This window comes from Carya illinoinensis, chromosome 7 (assembly GCF_018687715.1).
Source record: "Carya illinoinensis cultivar Pawnee chromosome 7, C.illinoinensisPawnee_v1, whole genome shotgun sequence".
NCBI lineage: Eukaryota > Viridiplantae > Streptophyta > Magnoliopsida > Fagales > Juglandaceae > Carya > Carya illinoinensis.
This window is the reverse complement of record NC_056758.1, coordinates 24,535,612-24,557,538: the sequence shown is the minus strand read 5'-3', so window position 1 is coordinate 24,557,538 and position 21,927 is coordinate 24,535,612. Positions and strand designations below refer to the sequence as shown.

Here is a 21,927-nt window from a genome sequence, read left to right as displayed (position 1 = left end):
TAATTTAGAAATTTATTTTTATGAAACTTTTAGACGCGACACTTCTCAATATATAATTCACCAACGGCGCCGACAAGCTCTTAATTTCGTGTACGTTAAATAATATCTTTCTCTGCGAGTATTGCAGGAAAATTAACCCTTGATTAAGAAAATCAGCCTCTAATAAGCCGGTCCCATAACACAGCATGTTGATTAGTTTTTTAATGGTGCTGAGTTGTGTTTGGGATTTTGACCCTATAACATTTTCTCACTAAATCATCTTCTATGTTTCAAAAGTTCCAAACAAAAATCTTTGTACAAGGTCTTCATTGAAAATCATTCTTTTGGTTGTGTGGAACAGTATCCAACTTTTGGAAGAATCATTTGCTTCGTTAACATAATGAGTAGTGGTAAGCTTGTGTTAATAAGTTATGTAGCATTTGTTTTGAAATAGTAATATTAGTTTTGTAAAAGTTAAGTTTGGAGACTATTTTTTGAAGATCAAAGAAAACAACGGGCGGAGAATATCCCGTATAAAGATTTACCAGAAGAGAAAAAGGAAGAACTCCGTAGAAAACGGGGAGAAATATATGCTAAAAAAAAAGGCATCTAGCAGCGATTCTCTCCAATTAAAAGATTCAACTTCGTTTGATGGTGATCAACTGACTATATCAATTGATGAACGTTCAAATGATGATGTCCAACATATAAACATCATTCAAGACTTTACTGTTCTACAAAAGGTGTCAAAGAGACAACGGATTTTCCATTCTGATATTGACATTGGTGAACTGATTTCATCTCATGAAGTATGTGTTCCTCCTGGTGTAAATCTCTATGTGGTTGATTCAGAGGCAACTTCGTCATTAAACAATGTGACAGATCGTTCAAATTGTCCGAGTCATTCTATGGATTTTCTGACACGTAAATCAGGAAATATATACATAGATGAAACAACCGTCTCTAATCAGTTTCTGATTCAACAGGTTTTCCTGAAATTATTTTGTCATCTTTCGTATTCAAACATCCTTCTGTTCTTTTTCATTGAAATTTGGGAACATTCTATTCAAATAAGCTCCATGTGTTGTTCAGGAACAGTCAAGTTTTGAAACAAGTATATCGCCACCTTGTAGGGGTAAGAAACCAGTATAATTATATTATTCATTCTTCTGATTCCATTGTCAACTCTTGTCACTCTTCCAATAGTGTTCTTGGTCAAATCATTCAAAAAACAATCGATGAGTTTACACCTATTGTCTTATATTCACTTTTGAAATCAATAGGTGAGGGGCATCGCCGCTCTGCTGGACTTAGGCAATTATTACAAGTCGTGCCATCTGAAGCATATTCTTTGCCGTATGTGCCTTGTTGCAGACATTGTAAAGCAAAGCGATTCTATCATGAAACAAACGGATTTTGTTATGCTGATGGGACAATTTCTTTGGCCACAAATGCCGTCCCTGATCAACTTTATGATCTTTTCACATCTAACACAGATGAATCTACGCATTTTAAGACCTATGTTCGGACTTATAATAACAAGTTCGCGTTTACATCTTTTGGAGTTAAATTCGATGAAGATCTTTGCAGACGAAATAGAGGAATTTATACCTTTCGAACTCAGGGACAGATCTATCACTATATCAATAATTTAATCCCTTTAAATGGTCGTCCTTCTTATCTTCAATTGTATTTCTATGATACGGAGCATGAATTAGAAAATCGCATTTCTGATTCAGACAGAATGAATCCATCAATTATAGCTCAACTCATCGATATTCTTCACATCAATCCATATTCTTTGTTCTTTCGATCTCTTGGTGATTTGTCAAATTTGGAAAATCAAGTAATCCATATAAGATCAGATGTTGGTCTAGATCAACATGTATTCAATGTCCCGACATCTTCACAAGTTGCAGCAATATGGGTTGAAAATGAAGATGCAGATCAGCTAAGAGGACGAGACATTTATGTCTTTAGTCATTCTGGTGGAAGTCATATAGTTCAATATTATTTTGGCTGCTATGATGCACTTCAGTATCCGTTGTTATTTTCTCTTGGCGATACTGGTTGGCACCAAGGCATTCAAAGGGTCAATAGAGGAAGCACATTAACAAGTAACGAAACAACCCGATCAATAGATCCTCACCGATCAATATCAGCAAAAGAATTACTTAGAAGAGAACATCGAGGTTATAGTGTAATCTTAATCTTCTCATTTTGTACTTAGTTTATAGAAATCCAATTTTATAATATTTCATTCCCCAACAACTTTTGCAGCATTGAACAGAAGAAGGAAGGATCCAATTGTTTCGTGTCGTGAATATTATTGCTACAAGTTACAAATCAGAGAAAATGTCAGATCAATTTTGTTACTGTCTGGTCGCCTATTGCAACAATTTGTTGTCGATATGTATGTTAAGATCGAGACGTCAAGATTAGATTATTTCCGTAGCAAACAACAACATATTCGATCTGAGTTATATCAAGGTATTGTTGATACCATTACACTTGGGGAAACTGATGCTTCTAATGTTGGAAAACGGATTATTCTGCCTTCGTCATTTATTGGGGGTCCAAGAGATATGCGAAAAAGATATATGGAAGCAATGGCTTTAGTTCAGCGTTATGGTAAACCAGACATTTTTTTAACAATGACGTGCAATCCAAACTGGCAAGAAATTTCAAATGAATTACGCCTGCATGAGGAGAGTCAAAATCGGCCTGATTTGGTTGCTCGGGTCTTTCGTGCAAAATTAGAAGAATTAAAGGATCGATTATTCAAGCAGCAGATATTTGGAAAAGTCTCGGCATATGTTTATGTTATTGAGCACCAAAAAAGAGGGCTTCCACATGCGCATTTTTTAATTATATTACAGAGGAATTGGAAACTCTATGCGCCTGAATCTTTTGATGAGATCGTATCGGCAGAAATACCTGATAAAAATACAAATTTGCACTTGCATAATGCTGTTATCAAGCATATGATGCATGGACCATGTGGAGTGTTGAATCCAGCAAATGTTTGCATGAAAAAAAATGGTTGTTGCAAAAGCCAATATCCAAAAAGTTATGCATCAAGTACGACTGTTGGAAATGATTGCTTCCCAATATATAAGCGTTCTGACAATGGAATAACTGTCAAACTGAGAGGCCATAATTTGGATAACCGTTGGGTCGTTCCATATAATCCATATTTGCTTGCAACATTTGACTGTCACATTAATGTGGAGATTTGTTCTACGATAAAAGTAGTCAAATATCTTTATAAGTACGTTTACAAAGGGCATGATCGTGTTGCTTTCAATTTGGTTTCCGAACAAACCAATCAACAAATTGACGAAATCCAACAATTCCAATCGGCCCGATGGATTGCTCCACCTGAAGCTATGTGGAGAATATACGGCTTCATTGTTAATGAAATGTACCCATCAGTATATAGCTTACATTTACATCTTGAGGATAAACACCAAGTAACTTTTCGAGCAAATGAAGACTTAATCAATGTTCTCAACTCTGATCGATCTGCAAAATCAATGTTAACAGAATTCTTTGCATTAAACCAAGTAGATGAAAATGCCAGGACATTGTTATACAAAGAATTTCCAGAATTTTATGTTTGGAGCCAACAATACAAAGAGTGGACTCGTCGGAAAAAAAAAACTGTTATAGGTCGAATTATTACAGCAAATCCATTTGAAGGTGAGAGGTATTATCTGCGGATATTGCTAAATCATGTAAGAGGACCTTTGTCGTTTGAAGATCTTAGAACAGTTGATGGTGTCGTGGCTCCAACATTTCGTGAGGCAGCAACTATGCATGGTTTGCTACAAAGAGACAGTAGCTTACAAGATTGTTTACATGAAGCATCTCTATATCAAATGCCATCCAGTTTGAGACGACTATTTGCAACTATTTTGGTTTATTGTAATCCAACCAATCCGAGAGAGCTTTGGGAATGTTTTAAGCAAGATATGTCAGTTGATTTTAGGTCGACTGAAAATTCTATGTCGGATGTAAGAATGCAAGTTTTGCGCTCAATCTCTTTTACACTTGAATCAATGGGGAAAGACATTAATTCGTTCCATCTTCTTGATGACAACATTTGTTTTGGTGAAGACCAACTCGAATCTAGGGAAATTGATGATGAATTGGCTGTTGAAATTCCAGAAGAAGATATTGTTGCATTAGAAGCCCTTAATAGTAAACAACGACATGTCTATAATTCAGTTTTGGAAAAGGTTTTTTCTAATGAAGCTGCTACATTCTTTGTCGACGGCCCTGCTGGGACGGGGAAGACATTCCTGTACAAGGCACTTCTTGCCGCAGTAAGATCAAGAAAATTAGTCGCACTTGCAACTGCTTCATCTGGTGTTGCTGCATCCATCCTTCCTGGAGGTTGAACAGCACACTCGCGCTTTAAGATTCCACTAGATACTGATGAACATAGCATATGTTGTGTCAGTAAACAAAGTGCCATCGCAAAGTTACTACGTGTGGCAAGGTTAATTATATGGGATGAGGCCCCTATGTCAAGAAAACAACATATTCAAGCATTAGATAAAATGCTACGAGACATTAATGATTCAGAGTTAACATTCGGTGGAAAAGTTGTCGTTTTTGGTGGAGATTTTCGCCAGGTTTTACCTGTGGTTCGTAAAGGAACAAGACAAGAACATGTTGACGCCAGTTTGGTTTCTTCTTACTTGTGGCCTACATTGATCAAGTTTCATTTGACTGAAAATATGCGAGCAAGATTGGATCCAGTCTTTTCAGAATATGTGTTAGAATTGGGCAACGGAATGCCACCAATCACAGTTGATGAAACTATAAAAATTCTTGATGGCATGCTTGTTCCTTACGAAGATGGCTGTACTTCTTTGGATCATTTAATAGATGCTGTTTTCCATGATATTCATGAATATTCAATAAATATTTCAGCTATGATGAATCGGGCCATATTAACACCAAAGAACAGTTATGTTGATGAAATAAATGCATTGCTAATTCATAGATTTCCTGGTGAGCTTAAGCGATATTATAGCTTTGATGAAGCAATAGATACATCTGAACAGTCAATTATGGAAGATTTTTTAAATACTCTAACCCCAAATGGACTTCCTCCTCATGAATTGTTACTGAAGATAAACTGTCCTATCATGCTGCTTAGAAACATTAATCCTTCAGAAGGACTATGCAACGGAACACGTCTAATTTGTCAGGCTTTTGATCAAAATGTCATTGATGCAAAAATCGTAGTTGGGCATCACAGCGGAAAAATGGTCTTTATTCCAAGGATCCCATTCTTACCAAATGTTGATGAAAATAGTGGCTTCTCATTCAAACGAACTCAGTTCCCTATCAGATTAAGTTTTGCAATGACTATAAATAAGTCACAAGGGCAAACATTGGATTTTGTTGGAATATATTTACCTCAACCTGTTTTCTCACACGGTCAATTATATGTGGCTTTATCAAGGGCAAAGACTGCATCTACAGTAAGGATTTTAATATGGCCAGTGTCAACTGAGCGATCAGAAAAGAACTACACAAAAAATATTGTCTATACAGAATTATTAAGATTAGCATCTTCAGATTAATGTTAAATAGGTAATGATTCGATTGTATAATTTCAGTTTAATTACTTCAACAACATTGTGCACTTAATAGAATTTTCTTTTCTGTATATTTAGTATTGTATTTTTTAATTTATTATACTCTTAAATTCTCTTTGCAATTTTTTTTATTTAATATTATGTTGACTATACTTACACATTTAATATTTTTGTGTATGAACAACTTTAAAGATGCGGACGGTTTATACATCAATAAAAGATATCACTCCAAGTACAAGAGACTGGAAAATCAAAATGATTGTGGCAGAAAAGTCACCCAAACGAACAGGCCAACGCTCACCAGTGAAGTACCAAAGCCTAACATTGATTGATCCAGAGCTATAATATTTATTTCTATCTATTGTTCTATATTTTTTTTAGTGGATTAAAAACTGGTAAATGATTTTGTTATTTTTGCATTCTATCTATTGAGTTTTGTTTTTTATTTTGTTTTTTTACTGCTAATTTGTTGGGTCTTTTGATGTTTGACTTTTTAAATCTTTGGCTTCCTTATATAAATGTCGACGATGTTCTATTAATTTAGTTATCTTCCTGTAACACATTTAAAAACAAAAATTTTACACATAACTCAAAACAATTTAAAATCAAAGAAAATCATTATAGTCAATTATTTATTACAATTTATTTTTTGTAAATTATCTGTTACAATTTTTTATATTATACAGGGAAATCAGCTGCAAGCTACAATATTTGATAAAGATATTGACTCGCGACAAGATACTTTGCACATTTTCCAGTCATATTACATCAGTAATGCATATGTGAAGCCATTGGATCCGAAGTATAGAATTGAAACATATGAATATCAATGGATCTTAAATGCTAAAACGATAATTGAGGAAGTTCCAAAGGATGAAGGACAATTGGAGCCACCAAAGTACCAACTCATTCCATTCAATGAATTAGATGCCTACAAGAATTCAATTGCAGAAATAGGTAATTCACTCTTTACTTTAGAATATTTAATTATCAATATACTAAAAATTTAAATCTTATTTGTCAGACATTTTAGCTGTTGCAATCCAAATCAAGCCATGTAGAGAGATAACTTTAGCACATGGACCAACAACTATTCAAGAGATATATGTTATCGATCAAGGGTAAAAATATTTTTTTAATAGTTCACTATTTTTGAATTATGTTCCAATTTTTATTTATTGCATATTTTGCTAATTCTTTTTTTTTTTATTCCAATTTTGTAGCTTAAACCACATATGTTTAACTATGTGGGGTCGATTCGTGCAAGATGAATGCAAAAAAATCTCGGAAATGATAGAGACAAAGCCAATTATACTTGGAACCAAAATAAGAGTTGGTTCTTATAATGGTATTTTTAATAATTAACAATCTTATATTTTCTTTTACATTATATATGCTTGCATTAATTATGATGCCTATTTCTAATGAAGGATTATCTCTATCATCACGTCCGAAAAGTAAATTTATGATCAATCCTGTTATTCCTGAGGCAACTTCATTGCAAGAGTGGTAATCATTACAAATAAGTCATTATTTGTTTCATACAATTTGAATATTGAAATTTTCATATTTTTATTTCTTATTTTGTATTTGTTTTTATGAATTTTAAGGGCAGCGATTAATGATTTATTACTCAAGAGTATTATTGCAAAAAACTTGACACACCCATCTGCATCTCTATCTTCTGTTGGCATTCGGGAAATAATCAAGAATTGTGATGTTGCTGAATTCATCAAAAGTTTGCAACCCATGGCGGTAAAATCCTATTCTTAGTAATAGATTCAAATATTTATACAATCAATTCTTCTAAAAAATTGTCTCTAACTAATGTGATGCAGAAAACAAAATTTTGGATAAAGGCGAACATAATTGTGGTTGATTTGCGCCAGATATTTTTTTACATGTCATGTATTGGCTGTAATAAAGGAACTGGATATGATTACAATGATACATTCCTTTGTTACCATTGCAAACACGAAAGCATTTCCCAACCACGGTATGTATCTTTCAAATCTTTTATTTGATAATTTATGTAATAGATTTAATGTATAGTTTTTATTGATTCTAACTTAAAATGATATTTCCAACAAATTTATAGCTGCGGAGCATATGTTGAACTCGACGATAATACAGGAAGACTATCTGTTGTTATGTTTGGTGAAGTTGTAGAAGAAGCATTCGGTTGTTCAGCAGTTGAGCTTATGAATCATACTGGAGATGTACATCTTCTTATTTTCCATTCGCTTTATTGTTGCGAGTAAAAAAATCTATCTCAAAATTTTTAACATATTTAATACATTATCTATAAATACATTGAGGTTTATATTAAAAAAACTTTTAAAAGTAAATTATAACAAAAATCGTTGAAATTGATCTTTATATACTTGTCTATTATGTCAATTTTATTTTTATTTATAACATGCATAGTAATTTAATTAAAAACATTGCATTCAAAAATTTGTGTTAATTTAGAAGACATAAATTTTTAGCATATAAGTTATTTAAATTTTTATTAATTATGCAATTATAATTAAAAATTCCCTTTGCAGGAACATTTGTCATATATAGAAAATCTTGTTGCACAAGTTTCACAGAAAGAGTGGAAGATTGAACTTCTTGCAGACCTCGATCGACTCAACCAAAAGCAGTTCAAGAATTTCAATGTCGTCTCTATTAATGCTGTACAGGATGACACAAAATGATGGATCAGAGTAAAAACATCAAACTACTCATATATATATATTTTTTTATCATTTTGTGTTGATTTAACAGTGAAGATTGTACATCAGACTTTCAACTATGGTCCATGTCTTTGGGTGCCACAATCTATTATTGTTGTAGAAAATAACTTGTTATGTTCTAATTTCTCAGACATACAGTTATTTTAATACAATTGCTGTATTTTTCTTTTATACTATTATTTACTTTCATGGAAAAGTTTTACATTTATAATCTACGCGCTTCTACAGGAATAAACAGGAATGAGCAGTGAATTGTTGCGTTCCATTTTTTTTCTTCCGTTTTTATTGCATAGTTACTTTTTTAACCTTTTGTTTTCTTCCTTTGTGTCCCTTTATATAAGGATTTTTTGGTTTTTAGTAACTGTGTCAGGGTTGGTTCTTTATATTTTTCTTTCTACTTTTCTATTTTTCTTGATTCTTCTTCTCTTTGTCTCTCTCTTCTCTCATCTCTCTCTCTCTCTCTCTCTCTGAAGCTCACGAACCCAGCTCTCTGCCAAAGCTTCAAGATCCACTCCACCCCACCAAAAAGTCCGAACTTTTTACTAACCAGAAGATTGCTCACCTGCAAAAGGATGTTTTTGAAGCTAAGGGAAACAAGTTTTGACCGTGGGTGGTGGTGGAAATGGCGGTCGAAGGCCAAAAAGGGGCTGATAGCACCGATGTCACCCAAGACCCTGATCTCGACGCGGTCGTTCAAGGAAGCGGTGACCACTTCGGTGCAGTTCGTCGACTTAGGAGCTTCAGTGCTACTTTCTCCATCTCACGTTTTTCTCTTAAGATTCTTGATGGCTGTTTTATGTTAAGAGTTATTTCGGAAGGGCAAGCATGGACCCTCCGTTGTTTTCGTCGCCGATCTCCTCGGTCACGGAAGATCCGAGATCTCGCGGGTCCATGCTGTTTTCGTCGCCGATCTCGTCAGTCACGAAAGATCCGAGATCTCGCCGGAGGTTTTAGAGCCTTTCTTTTTCTTTTTCTTTTCAAGTCTTTTGTTTGCTTGTTCAAATTTCAGCAGCTAACTTTGACTTTGCTAGCTGGCTAGGGACAGCACATAAAACCGAAGACGGGTGGGTGGTATGCCGTGTCTTCAAGAAGAAGAATTTTCAGAAAGCAGCAGAGAGTCCTATCAGCCATTCGATCACGATCAGATGTTCACTGAAACACTGTTAATTTCAACTACTTTTCCTAATGATCAGACCATTGATATAGACAATTTAACTTTTGACAAATTGGTCCTAAGAGAACTAAATAATTATAAAGAGGACAAGGAATAGAACTGTTGTCATTAGTTTTGTAAGTATCTTTCATTTAAAAATAAAAAAATAAAATTTATTATTAAAAAATTAATTTTATTTAAAAAAAAAAAGTGTCCGATCTTGGACATTTTATAAAACTATAAAATAAGATATATTTAAGAAAAAAATCACAGGTGACGTGGTTGGATAATTAAACAAACAGTATACGTGGCACTTTCAAATATAAATCCATGTTTTAAATACATTTTCTTAAAATAAAGGAATGCGGGCCCAAGCATGTGAATTACACTGACTTTTGTGGAAATCGACGAATGAAGAAAAATAATTTAATAAAATTAATAGCCAATGGGATATCGCCAAGTAGAGGGTCTTATCTTTGTGGGCTTGGTGGGCCAGCTTTTAGGTGGTGAATGGGGCCGATAATGCGCGTAAGATAATTGAACAAACATTATACGTGGCACTTTCAAATATAAATTCATGTTTTAAATACATTTTTTTAAAATAAAGGAATGCGGGCCCAAGCATGTGAATTACACTGACTTTTGTGGAAATCGACGAATGGAGAAAAATAATTTAATAAAATCAATAGCCAATGAGATATCGCTAAGTAGAGGGGTCTTATCTTTGTGGGCTTGGTGGGCCAGCTTTTAGGTGATGAATGGGGCCGATAATGCGCGTAAATCACATGGTGTGTTGGTGGTCGAGCCTTGCTTGTCTTATAGACAAAAATATTGAATTTAATATACTAAGGTGGATAGAAAGTTTTGCTATCCTTGTGCTGTTGCATGCTGTGTCATAGATTTAAATAAAGAGGCTTTATATAAAATTTCTTTATCTCAATCAATTATAACAATATTAATAATAAAAACACTGCATGTGGATTGCCATCTTCCACTAAATTTTATCTTCTGTAATGAAAACAATGGTGTCAAGTAATTGGCCAAACATCATACAAATATAACTAAAGGTATACAGTAATAGATTATAAGTCATCATGAATCCGCGAAAAGATTTGGTTGCAGCAGTAGTTTTGCAGGGTGATAGGACGTCTGGATGATTGAGGACAATAGAAAAGAAGAACGATGAAATATGTCAATGGTATAGTTTTTCTTTTCTTTTGTTTTCCGCACGCGTGTGGGTACGTGTTTTTTGAGAAATCTCTTTCTCTTTTTCACAATATTTGACTTGCTTGATGATATGGCCAAGCTTTTGAAAGTTTTATTGTAATATATTGCCATTGTCCAAAACAGCTAAATGCGTGTCTTTCAAAAAGGAAAAAGAAAACTCTCCCTTGCGTCCAAAAGCTGAAAGGGGCCTCCATGTGCTGATGATCTTTTCATTATTAAACACTAATATTTACACTAATATTTACAAGATGATCTTGACAATTAATCATGATTATCTTGATTTTATCATTATAAACAATTTCATTGTTTGTATGATCTTGTCTGTTCATACCATTAATTAATGAATAGGTGGAAGCTAATTAGTGATCTCATTTTACTAAATTTGTTCATATATACTGGTTTAAACCCATATATGAACAAATATTTTTTTATTTTTTATTAAATATTTAGTATATGAATAATAAATAAAAAAAATTTAAAAAAGAATTTAAAAAATAAAAATATTAAATGCCAATATTGTAATTGAATGATTGATTAATAATGAACGAGTAGTCTAATGTATTAAATATGATGTTATATCATCTTAATGGTGTTGCGAGTAGAGTAGTTAATCTAGGGATCTAATGGGTCGGAGACATACTTAGTCGACCATCCAAACAAGTCATAATTCACCAAAAAAACAAAACCAAAAACCGCTTTAAGGACACCTGGTTTTCATTTGGTGGGAGAGAATCCACTTCTCAGCACAAATACATTGCATGTGGGTTTCCCTTGTGTGTATTATCACGTACACAAACCTCCCACATTCCTCTCATGAAATAAAACTGTTCTCCATTTACCCACCCAGACTCCTATCATTTCGCTCCTCACCTTCTCTTTCCTCTCACTTATTTTCTCTACTTTTTTTTGCCATATCTCATAGAATTTACATGTGGGTTTCCGTTTTTGTTGATAAAGCTCTGTAAGAATAGATTTTGGCCGTTGTCTTCTTTGGTTTTCTCTTTTTTGTTCTGTTTGGAGGGTTTTCTGATGGAAAACGGTGCGGATTCGACCTCCTGGGATTTTTTCAGCTGTACCCATGTCTAACATCTTCGGTTTCAGTGGTAAACTCTCGATTGCTTTAAAAAAACATAAATGATATACTTTAAGTGTCTTTCTAAATAACATAGTTAGTAAAGAATTCATCAAAATTAAGCCGTTAACCTCTTTCTCTCTCTCTCTTTTTTCAACAAAAACTGTGGCTATATGTTTTAGACCGAACAACTCTGATCCGTAGAATTTGTACAGGTCTTCTGTAGCTGTCAGACGCCGCAGCTATGATACTATATTGCTCTTCTGTAGCTGTCAGGCGCCGCAACTATGATACTACATCGCTCTTGTCTCTTGTAGAGAAATGCTTCACGAGAGATGATTCATTATAATTTTCTCTATAAAAGAATTATTCAGTTCATCTTCTTTCGCATCTCATCTTCTACACTTTTCTGAAATTAGTCTGCATTCTTACTCTGCAATCTCTTTCTGCTTTCTCACTTTGCAATGGCTCAGCAATCTTCTCATTACCAATATATGAGGTATTCTGCACCTCGTTCACCAGTTGTTTCTGCTTCTTCCGTAGGTGTTATAATGCAATCCAATAATGATCTGACTAATAAGTCAGATAATGAAATTATCTACGAGCTTGTGAGTCTCGGTACCCGATACTCATCAACCCTTGTCGCATATTCTCAGCGACTGCAATCTAGGACTGGTGGGGTTGACAAACTCCACGAGAATATTTCTATCCTTCAGCGGCTTCTTATGGATTCCAACATGAAGATAGAAGCACTAAAGCGAGAGAATAGAGATTTAAAATCTTTGCTTAACTCTTCTTTTCGAGTGGCTACTCCTTTAGATAGGAAAGGCATGCAGATTTTTGAAGAGCAAGAGCGTTTAAAGATTGAGGCGAAGAGTTTCAAATTTCTGTAATTTTGCTTTGAGATAATAAAATAATACTTCACAAATATTTATATTTGTGTTTCTATCTTCTGTTAGATCTTCTATGTGTTCTATTTTATTTCTCCTTTAATAATGCACACTTCTTACAAAACCGTAATATGAATCTGAAATACTAATTGTATTTAAGAGATGGTATTTTAGATTTAATAATTTCATTCATCTCCTCCATGAATGTTCTCTAAATCCCAACTGAAACTTCTCATTTTACAAATCTTTGCTTGTTATTTGGAAAAATTCCACGGGATCAAGATATCAACAATCGTGACAGCGCTGCTGCTCTCCTTCTAAACAGGTTGATTCACATGAATAACCTCAGTTGCTTCAGTATACTGAATGAGATGTACTTATTTCTTATGTTCTTTATTTTAGGGCATTTCACCCCTCTTATCTGCTGTTGAGCGGTGCATAGTGGTGTTGCTGATTGCTGAACGTGTTGCTGATTACTATTATTTACTTTCATGGGAAGGTTTTGCATTTATATTTTGCCTCCACTAAGCAAACGTCCCTTGGAGTGGCTCGGGAAAAAATATTTATAATTTATTTTTTTTGGCACCAATGATGATCATCGAATATTGATGATTTTCTTCTTTCTACTTTTGACTTTTAAGACACCTTTCGTTGGATAATTTGCTTTGTCGTTTATTATTTTTCAAGCTTTTTGCAGACATGTGGGATAAACTAATTTTTAGGAATGAGTCATGCGTTCTTATCGCTAAAAAATACTATTTCCTACTGATATACGAATCTATCATTGTAGTGTGGAGACACTCTCAATCTATTGTGCTTTCTATTTATCCCGTGATAATATATTATGGAGTATAATATAGGAAGTGGGTAGGGTCGGTTGCAAGGGTTGTGGGATCCTTTTCCTTATCTTACATTTCTTTCCTGTTTCAAAGTAAAAAATATAAAAGCAATTTGCCCAAAGTTTGACAATAATGCTTCTCCAATGAAAGCAACCACTCACCTACTCTCTCTCTCTCTAGATTGCTTGTGAGGTATGAATTCAATTTCGTTAAGTTTGCCTACGCCATATGGAATCAGAAATTCTAATTGGATAGCTGGGAAAGATTAGATGCGTACAGTTTTGCACATTAATATATGTTATAATTGGATTATCATTCCCCAACTCGCATCAAATATATTTAATTATAATAACATAATATAATTTTGTATGATTTCTCATTTATCATCATGTCTTTAATGCTCCAATGGTCGATGTAACATCAGTTGTCAATTGCATATATATATATATATATGCATATTTATATATAGTTAGTTAGGTTCTCCTATTTTTTTTTTTTTGTCATTTTTTAGATGATGTAAATTATATTTTATTCTCTCAAATAAGACTGGAAATTTTGGTAAGAGTAGGCATGCATGCTGTTTCAGCTTAAAGAAATGGCCAGTGATGATTCTCGAAAGCATAACCGGCCAATAAGAAAAATATATATGCAAGTTGATTTGTAGGCATTTCTTCATTCTTTTGGACATGGTAAAAAGTATCAAATTGATCATAAATTGATTCGATCATCTTCGTTAGGAATTCATGTTAATTTAATTCCTATTATATTGATCTATTTTTTATCGATAAAATTGAAGATAATTAGTGTGTGAGATTTTACATTGTTTAAAAATGAGAAATTCTTATTCTTAAAAACAAAGTAAATAATAAATATATGTATGATGAGTTTCATCTTTTATTAATTAACATCGCGCTCGTCATTACCACGACCCCATTTTCATTCTTTTCACTTAAAGAGGTGCATTATTTTCCATTTTTTTAAAATAATGCATGTTGATGTTCTATTATCTCTTCTATTTTTTTTTTTTTTTGAAAAAGTATTTATCTATAAAAAGATCTAAATTCACAAATTTATAAACTTCAGCTTTAACTTAAATCTATTTTATAATACCATCACTTCACGCACCTCACCACTTATTATATAGCAATTAATAAAATAATAATAATAATAGTATAGTAGTAGTACTAGAGATAGGTAGGCGTGGAAAGCATGATAATGAGCCGCTCATTAATTGAATGTGTTAGGAGGAGTATGGACTCTGGACCCCAAGAAAAAGTAATTATAAGGATCATGACAATTAAAAATAAAATACAAAAAAAAAAACCAGAAAAGAAAAGGTAAAAGATCCAAGAATGAGGAGTATATTTACGAAAAAGGCCTTAACGTACCATCCCTCTCTTGAAATTGAAACCGAGGCAGTGAAAAAATTAAATTTAAGAGATGGGTACCACTTAATTTTGTTGTTAAGCGAAAGCTACCACATGAATCATAGACGTGAGGGACTCGAAGTTAGGATCAGGTTGATCATGCAAGTGGTGCTTGCTGTCTTAAGAAAATAGTAACTGATAAGAAAATTCCACGAAGTAAATCATGTCAATATTGATGATGATAATATATATTATATAATATTTTATCTAAAATAGTAACGTAAACTTTTCTTCGACAACAAAAATGCACATGCATGTGGGACCCTACCGAAATACTATTGGGAGCGATATAAGAGAGAGAGAGTCTGAAGCTGTAAGGTTGAAAGAAACTGAGATAAAAAAATGTGGAAGAAGGCCGAAAGGAATACTATAAGCAAGAAAAGGAGAGGGAAGTCAGACAAACAAAAAAACACTATAAGCAAGAAAATGAGAGGGAAGTCAGACAAACAAAAAATAAGCGATTTTAACGGAGATGGATTAAGTATTATTATTAGAGAGAGAAAGACAGAGACAGACAGAGAGAGAGGCAATGTGAAAATATAATTTTGGGTTTATGCAATTTCTCAATCTATTATTATTGTAGAAAATAACTTGTTATGTTCCAATTTCTCATACATACAGTTGTTTTAATACAATTGCTGTATTTTTCTTTTATACTATTATTTACTTTCATGGAAAAGTTTTACATTTATACTCTGCCTCCACTAAGCAAACGTCCCTTGGACGTTTTAATTCTACTAGTATATATATATATATGTATGTGTGTGTGTGTTTGTATTTATATATTTTGTCTCATAATTTAATAAGCCATGCAAAAAGCATTGGACGCAACTTTTTATGATAAACTATGTTTATAAAAGGCCGATATTTAGACTAAATTTGTCAATAGTACTTGCACATAGACAAATCAATATATTTGGATGCGTTGGGCGGACACAAGTAAGGCTGGGGTAAGGGGACAGGAATTTGGCCCTGGCCCCATAATTTTAAATTTTGATTTTTTTAAAATGTATAATAAAATATTACTTCAAAATTGATTATTAAATTATAAAATAGCTCTAACGTTTCATGTCAAGAACAAAAGTTTATAGATGAATTTTTATACTACTTTTTGTGTATCCATCACTTCTCTTAACTCCTAAGGTTTCTTATCTGGTAGATCCCACTAACATACTTTGCCCCCAAGTCAAATTTTCTAATTCCAACCTCATGGGTAGTATACATATAATGTGTCATAAATTACGATGATGGGATATTTTCCTTTTAAAGTGGATAAAAAAATACCACAAAAGAAAAGCTCATATGACATTTTGTATGGCTTGTAGATTATGTACCTCGTCATGAAGTTCCCAACTTTTAATACTAATTTAATTTAAGCTTTTCTTTTTTATTTTTTTTTAACGAAAGAAATTTAATTTCACTTTAAAAAGTGAAGGGGATAATATCTGATAATTCTTTTGAAAGATAGCACAAGACATTAACTTTGTAATAGGTCATGTGTAAACTCCGAAGATAGGACATTGTCCTGTTAATTAAGACAGACAGATGGACACATGCACCCATATTAACGAAAAGGCTGTGACTTTTTATGAGTGGGTTGCAGGGTATGTATGTAGTCATGAATTCAGGTCCCTCCATAGAATTTAAGCTCTCACTGCCTCAAAAAATAAAAATAAAAAATAAAAAAGAATTTAAGCTCTCACTTCTTTTTTTTTTAAACAAAGAATTTTAATTTCACTTTAAAAAGTTAAAGGAAGAATAACTAATAATTATTTTAAAGAAGATCCGATACTAAATTTATTATACGTCACAAACTTATACAATTGAGAGTACCTAACATTATCCTGCTAAGACAAACAAGCGGGCGCATATATATATACATATATATATATATATATATATATATATATATGTGTATGAGAAATTCTATTTATAGTCTCCACTTGAAAATTACATGTGCAGGCTTTTTATTAATGAGAACAAACATCATTTTATGAAGGATATTTTTATAATTTTAAAAACTTTTAAAGATAAAATTGTCTATGCTTGTATTACAGTCTCCATTTGAAGACTGTATTTAGCATTGCTCCATATATATATATATAACAACCAACGTATAGTTATATACAGTAACTATATATATTGTATATATAAATATACTAAATATACTAGGAATATATGCATATACTAAATATATACTAAGTACATATATATATTTAACTATATACTAAGTACATATATACTAAGTACACATATATTTAACTATATATAGTAACTAACTATAGTTAATATACTTAGTAACTATATAATGTCGTAATATAATTAGTAACGTTCGAACATTACATAACACGTTCAAATGGTATAGGAAAGTTTTATAACATTCGGACGTATGTGTTGTCACATTCGAACGTTATCATAATTTTGTTCGAACATTATGTATATATATGGTTAGCATCCGAACGGCTCATCTCATTTCCACCGAAAGCTTCATAATATCCATTGCACAAAAAGCCCACAACCATTGCACGCCACTGTCATTTGCCACAACAACCGTCACAAAAGGTTAGTGTCCATCTAACTTTAGTTTCTCTCACTTTTTTTTTTTTATTGTTTTATGCATTTATTGAGTGGGTTTCGGATTACTCAATGTTCAGATTTGTAACTTCATTTTCCAACCACCATGAGTGGCCAATGGCCCAATGGCTACTATAGATAGTCTATACTCAATGTATACTTTATTTCTATGGTGGTGATTACAAGATTAGAGAGGTCATAAGTGAACCCTGAAATGGCTGAGTTGAAACGTTCGAACACCTATCTTGACATTCAAACGTACGTTATTCTACATTTGAATGCAGTTTTACATTTGAATGTTTGTACACTAGAATGTTCGAATGTAATATTTTCCTAGAAATTCGAGGTCTAATTTTTTAACATATTCCTCAGAAAGTTCAAACATTTGATCGGTTGACTACAAACGCTCGAAAGTATTCCTAGATTGGTTTGAATGTTTTACCATTTGAATTTGAATGTTCAAAAGTTTAATTGTTTGACTTCTTACGTTTGAACATTTGACTGTTAGACTCCTAACGTTTGAACGAGTTATGTTGTCAACTGACACGTTCGAACATTATTCTATTACGTTCAAATGTTAGGTTATACGTTCAAATGTATTTCAGAACAACTTAATTTTTTTATATATTTATATTATATATATATATATTGCAGAAAATGACCCATCTTTTGACAACTAAGAACCAGGAGAGGGAAGGAATCTAGGACACTTCGTGGATAGGCTGTAGGACTGTTATGGCCAAAGAAGTCTTTATTAACAATTTTGACGAGCTTACATGGGACCAGAAGAATCTGAGCTGACATGGACATTGCGGTTGAGGGCTCAACAGATGTAGGCCCATCTGCATCATCTACTAGCCCAGTTGAATCTATGGCCAGAGATGTTGGCCGGTTAGAGGGAGAGGATACTAATGAGGCTCAGGATGTCAATTGCAATGAGGATTTCTCCATCCCCACCAGGAGGTACTACATACCATTCAAGAAGAAGAACACATTCTCCCAAACGTTGCTTCTCCCATTTTTTCGTATGTTGCATCTCATAGTTGCAACAAATGTGGATCTCGTGACACATAAGGCCACATTTAGTCGTACTCACAAACAGCTCCTTATACAACTAGCACATGGAAAGCCTATCGACTTGCCACTGTAGATATTTGAAAGGATGTGTTATGAAGCGAGTATCATCTCCACTAACAATCTATTATATGGGGACATCATTACTAAGCTATTACTAGACCAGAGAGTGCCACCCAAGGCGAAGAAGTGGTTGACTGAGTAGAAGAGCCCTCAAGACATGACCTCACATCATTGAAGCATTGGAGAGGGTAGGGGGCGTGCTTTGCGTGAGCTTGCACCTACACTAGATCTTGTTCCTCAGACCTAGCTTGAGGCCAGTGTTACTCCCTCTGCTTAGGAGTCGATGGGTATATCTGCAGGGGATGCACACCCTGCTTGCCTCGATGCAAGCCCTACTTGAGTTGATGCAATGGTCTCATCACTTGCTACGCATATCGATCAACAAATTGCATTAGTAGAACAAAGTATTACCGAGGTTGGTCATCATTTAGATATCCTAAATGAAAAGGTCAAAACATTATTTATACTTTCAAAAACAACGATTTTTGAGTTTTTTTGCACTTTATTTATATTTTGTTATTTTTTTTTTTATATTATGTAGTGAACAATATCATTTAATATATCTAGTATTTTTGTATTTCAATTGTCAATCTTTTTTTATTTAAACATTTATTTTTAATTTTAAACTTTACATAATGAACAATAGAAAGTAGTGAAAAGGGGATTAAGGGTAAATCACTTGCTTTTTATTGACGATTGTATTCTGTTTGTAAGAGCTTGTGTAGAGAAATGGAGGAAATTGCAAGCCTTATTGCTAAGGTATGAAAAAGCATCTAGATAGTATCTGAACAAGGACAAGACAACAATCTTTTTTTAGCACAAACACATCTTATGAAGACAAAATGAAGGTTTTAATGGAAGGAGGGGCTTTAGTGCAAAGGAATAAAGAAGAATACTTGGGATTGCCCACTATGGTCGGTAAATCAAAGTACAATACATTTAGGTATATAAAAGAGAGAGAGAGTGTGTGGCAAAAAATAAACAATTGGAAGAATTTTTTCCTCTTAGGGGCAAGGAAGGAAATCATGATTAAGGATGTTCTCCAAGCCTTACCATCCTACACCATGAGTGTCTTCATGATGCCAAAAAAGTTGTGTAAAGAAATCAATGTGATGCTCTAATTTTTGGTGGGGAAATCAGAAGAAAACAAATGGTATTCAGTGAAGAAGTTAGGAGAAGATGGGATAGTCAAAATGGAAGGGTAGTTTGGGTTTCAGAGACCTAGCAAGCTTCAATATAGCCTTATTGGCAAAGCGGGTGTGGAGAATATTTTAGAATCCTTACTCTATGGCTACCACAATATTCATAGAGAAATACTTCAGAAACTCCTCATTGTTGGAAGCAAGTTTGGGAAATGCTTCTTTGATATGAAGGAGTGCTTGGAGTTCAATTGGGCTGCTGAATGAGAGACTTAGTTGGAGGGTGGGGAATGGCCATAAGATAAATATATAGGCTCAAAGATGGCTGACAACACCTTCTTCTTTCTGTATTCATTCCCCTATCTCCAAGTTGAATGGTGATGCCAAGGTTAAAGAACTGATATACGAGGAGAAGAGGGAATTTAATGTGAATCTCATAAGTTCAATCTTTAAGAGGGAGGAGGCTGAGCAGATATGCAATATACCTCTAAGCAAAAGGATTGTGAAGGATAGAATGATATGTGGCCCATCTAAGAAGGGTTTATTCACTGTCAATACTGCTTATTACTTGGAGGAATCAAGGAAAAGAGTAGCACTAGGAGAAACATCAATGCAGGCCAAAATTGATAGAAGTTGGAAGAACATATGGGATTTGAAAATACCTGGAAAGGTAAAAACTTTATGTGGAAGGCAAGAAACAACCTCTTCGCCACTAGAAAAATCTTGTTGGTTAAAAATATTATAAAGGATCCAATGTGTTATGTTTGTTTACAAGATGAAAAGACAGTGATGCATGTACTATGGCAATGTCCTGCTGTGAATAATGTGTGGGCAGTGGTTGTAAAACCAATTCAGAAATGGAGGATAGAGGAAGGTGAGTTTCTAAAGTTGTGGGAAGAACTTTCAGAAAAGCTTACTCAACTGAAATGGAGGAAATAGTAGCAATTATGAGAGGGCTATGAATCAAAAGGAACAATTTTATTTTTGACAAAAAGTTTCATAGTCACTGCAATGTAGTCAGATTAGCAAAGGATAGCCTGGATGAATTTCAAATAGTTAAGGACAAATCAAAGAAACTAGAAAGCAGTAATAGTAGTGGAAGGGTGGAACAACAGTGGAGACCACCAGGTGAGAACTATTTGAAGGCTAATTGGAATGCAACCCTCGATGTAAAGTCAAGAAAGATGGGAATAGGGGTGATTATCAAGAATGAAAAGGGGGAGGTGATAGCAACATGTTGTGATTCAAGAGACTATGTTGATCAGCCAGCTCTAGCAGAATGTCTGGCATTGAGGAAAGCAATGGGATTTTGCAGAGATTTGAGTTTCAATAGAGTGATATTAGAAGGGGATGCACAGGTTATTGTCAATGTAGTAAAACCAAAATGAAGATTTATCTTACTTTGGAAGTGTTATTGAAGAACTAAAGTGATTTTTACAAGAATGGCCTAACTGGAAAGTGCAGTATACAAGTAGAAATATAAATACAGTAGCACACAACTTAGCTAAAGCAGCCATAAACATAGATATAGAGAAGATATGGATAGAAGTGGCACCTATTTTTATGAGGAGGTTTCTATTTAAAAAAAAAATGATTTTTTTTTTAGAAAAGGAGGACAGAGCCTCCATATTTTATTAAATAAAACCCTCACTTATGGTGGAGGAAAACCCATAACAGGTAAAACAAAATACCAACATAACAAACAACCCCAAATAGGTACATTTAAACACATAAACTAGGCAAACCAAGATAATCCAATTTAAGCAAACCTCTAACGCGTAAGGGTAAATCATCATAACGTAGATATCTAGAAGAGAACTCATCATTCTGCAAAATACCATCCCCACCACAACTCCCTGGGTGGGTTACCTCTACAAGAGCCATCAACATTGAGCTCACCCATCCTTGCCTTGGTCTTCTCCAGCTTACAATTTGTGGCCACTGCACTGCAGGATTATGCAAGTATATGTTTAATTCGGCTACAAGTAATCTATCTGTACCTGCAACAAATTTACTGTTTGTCCATTTGTACCTACAACAATTTCACTGTTTGCCACCTAAGGAAAAAACTGCCTCAGCCAACAGACAATTGAACACCAAACTGCTTCAGGCAATTCTAGCACCATATCTATGC

At 33.7% G+C, this 21,927-nt stretch overlaps 2 protein-coding genes and 1 long non-coding RNA gene across 3 annotated transcripts; all 3 read left to right on the top strand.

Annotated features, from left to right (window-relative positions):
• Nucleotides 1-569: 569 nt before the first annotated feature.
• LOC122316254 lies at nt 570-4,382 on the top strand. The gene is made up of 4 exons (XM_043132785.1): nt 570-965; nt 1,072-1,114; nt 1,263-2,171; nt 2,260-4,382. Exons 1-4 carry the CDS (start codon nt 570-572, stop codon nt 4,380-4,382), a joined length of 3,471 nt encoding a protein of 1,156 aa, XP_042988719.1.
• Nucleotides 4,383-4,544: 162 nt separating this feature from the next.
• LOC122316253 (ATP-dependent DNA helicase PIF1-like) lies at nt 4,545-5,579 on the top strand. The gene has a single exon (XM_043132784.1). It carries the CDS (start codon nt 4,545-4,547, stop codon nt 5,577-5,579), a length of 1,035 nt encoding a protein of 344 aa, XP_042988718.1.
• Nucleotides 5,580-6,890: 1,311 nt separating this feature from the next.
• Nucleotides 6,891-7,349, top strand: LOC122315236. The gene is made up of 3 exons (XR_006243973.1): nt 6,891-6,942; nt 7,025-7,103; nt 7,205-7,349. It is a non-coding gene; the product is annotated as an uncharacterized LOC122315236 (long non-coding RNA).
• Nucleotides 7,350-21,927: the final 14,578 nt, after the last annotated feature.

Excerpts from the sequence above, each read along its gene's own strand:
- LOC122316253 (XM_043132784.1), top strand. The coding sequence starts at position 4,545 with ATGCTACGAGACATTAATGATTCAGAGTTAACATTCGGTGGAAAAGTT.
- LOC122316254 (XM_043132785.1), top strand. The coding sequence starts at position 570 with ATGCTAAAAAAAAAGGCATCTAGCAGCGATTCTCTCCAATTAAAAGAT. Across the intron at positions 966-1,071 it reads ATCAGTTTCTGATTCAACAG|GAACAGTCAAGTTTTGAAAC; the intron begins GTTTTCCTGAAA and ends TGTGTTGTTCAG. Across the intron at positions 1,115-1,262 it reads TATATCGCCACCTTGTAGGG|GTGAGGGGCATCGCCGCTCT; the intron begins GTAAGAAACCAG and ends TGAAATCAATAG.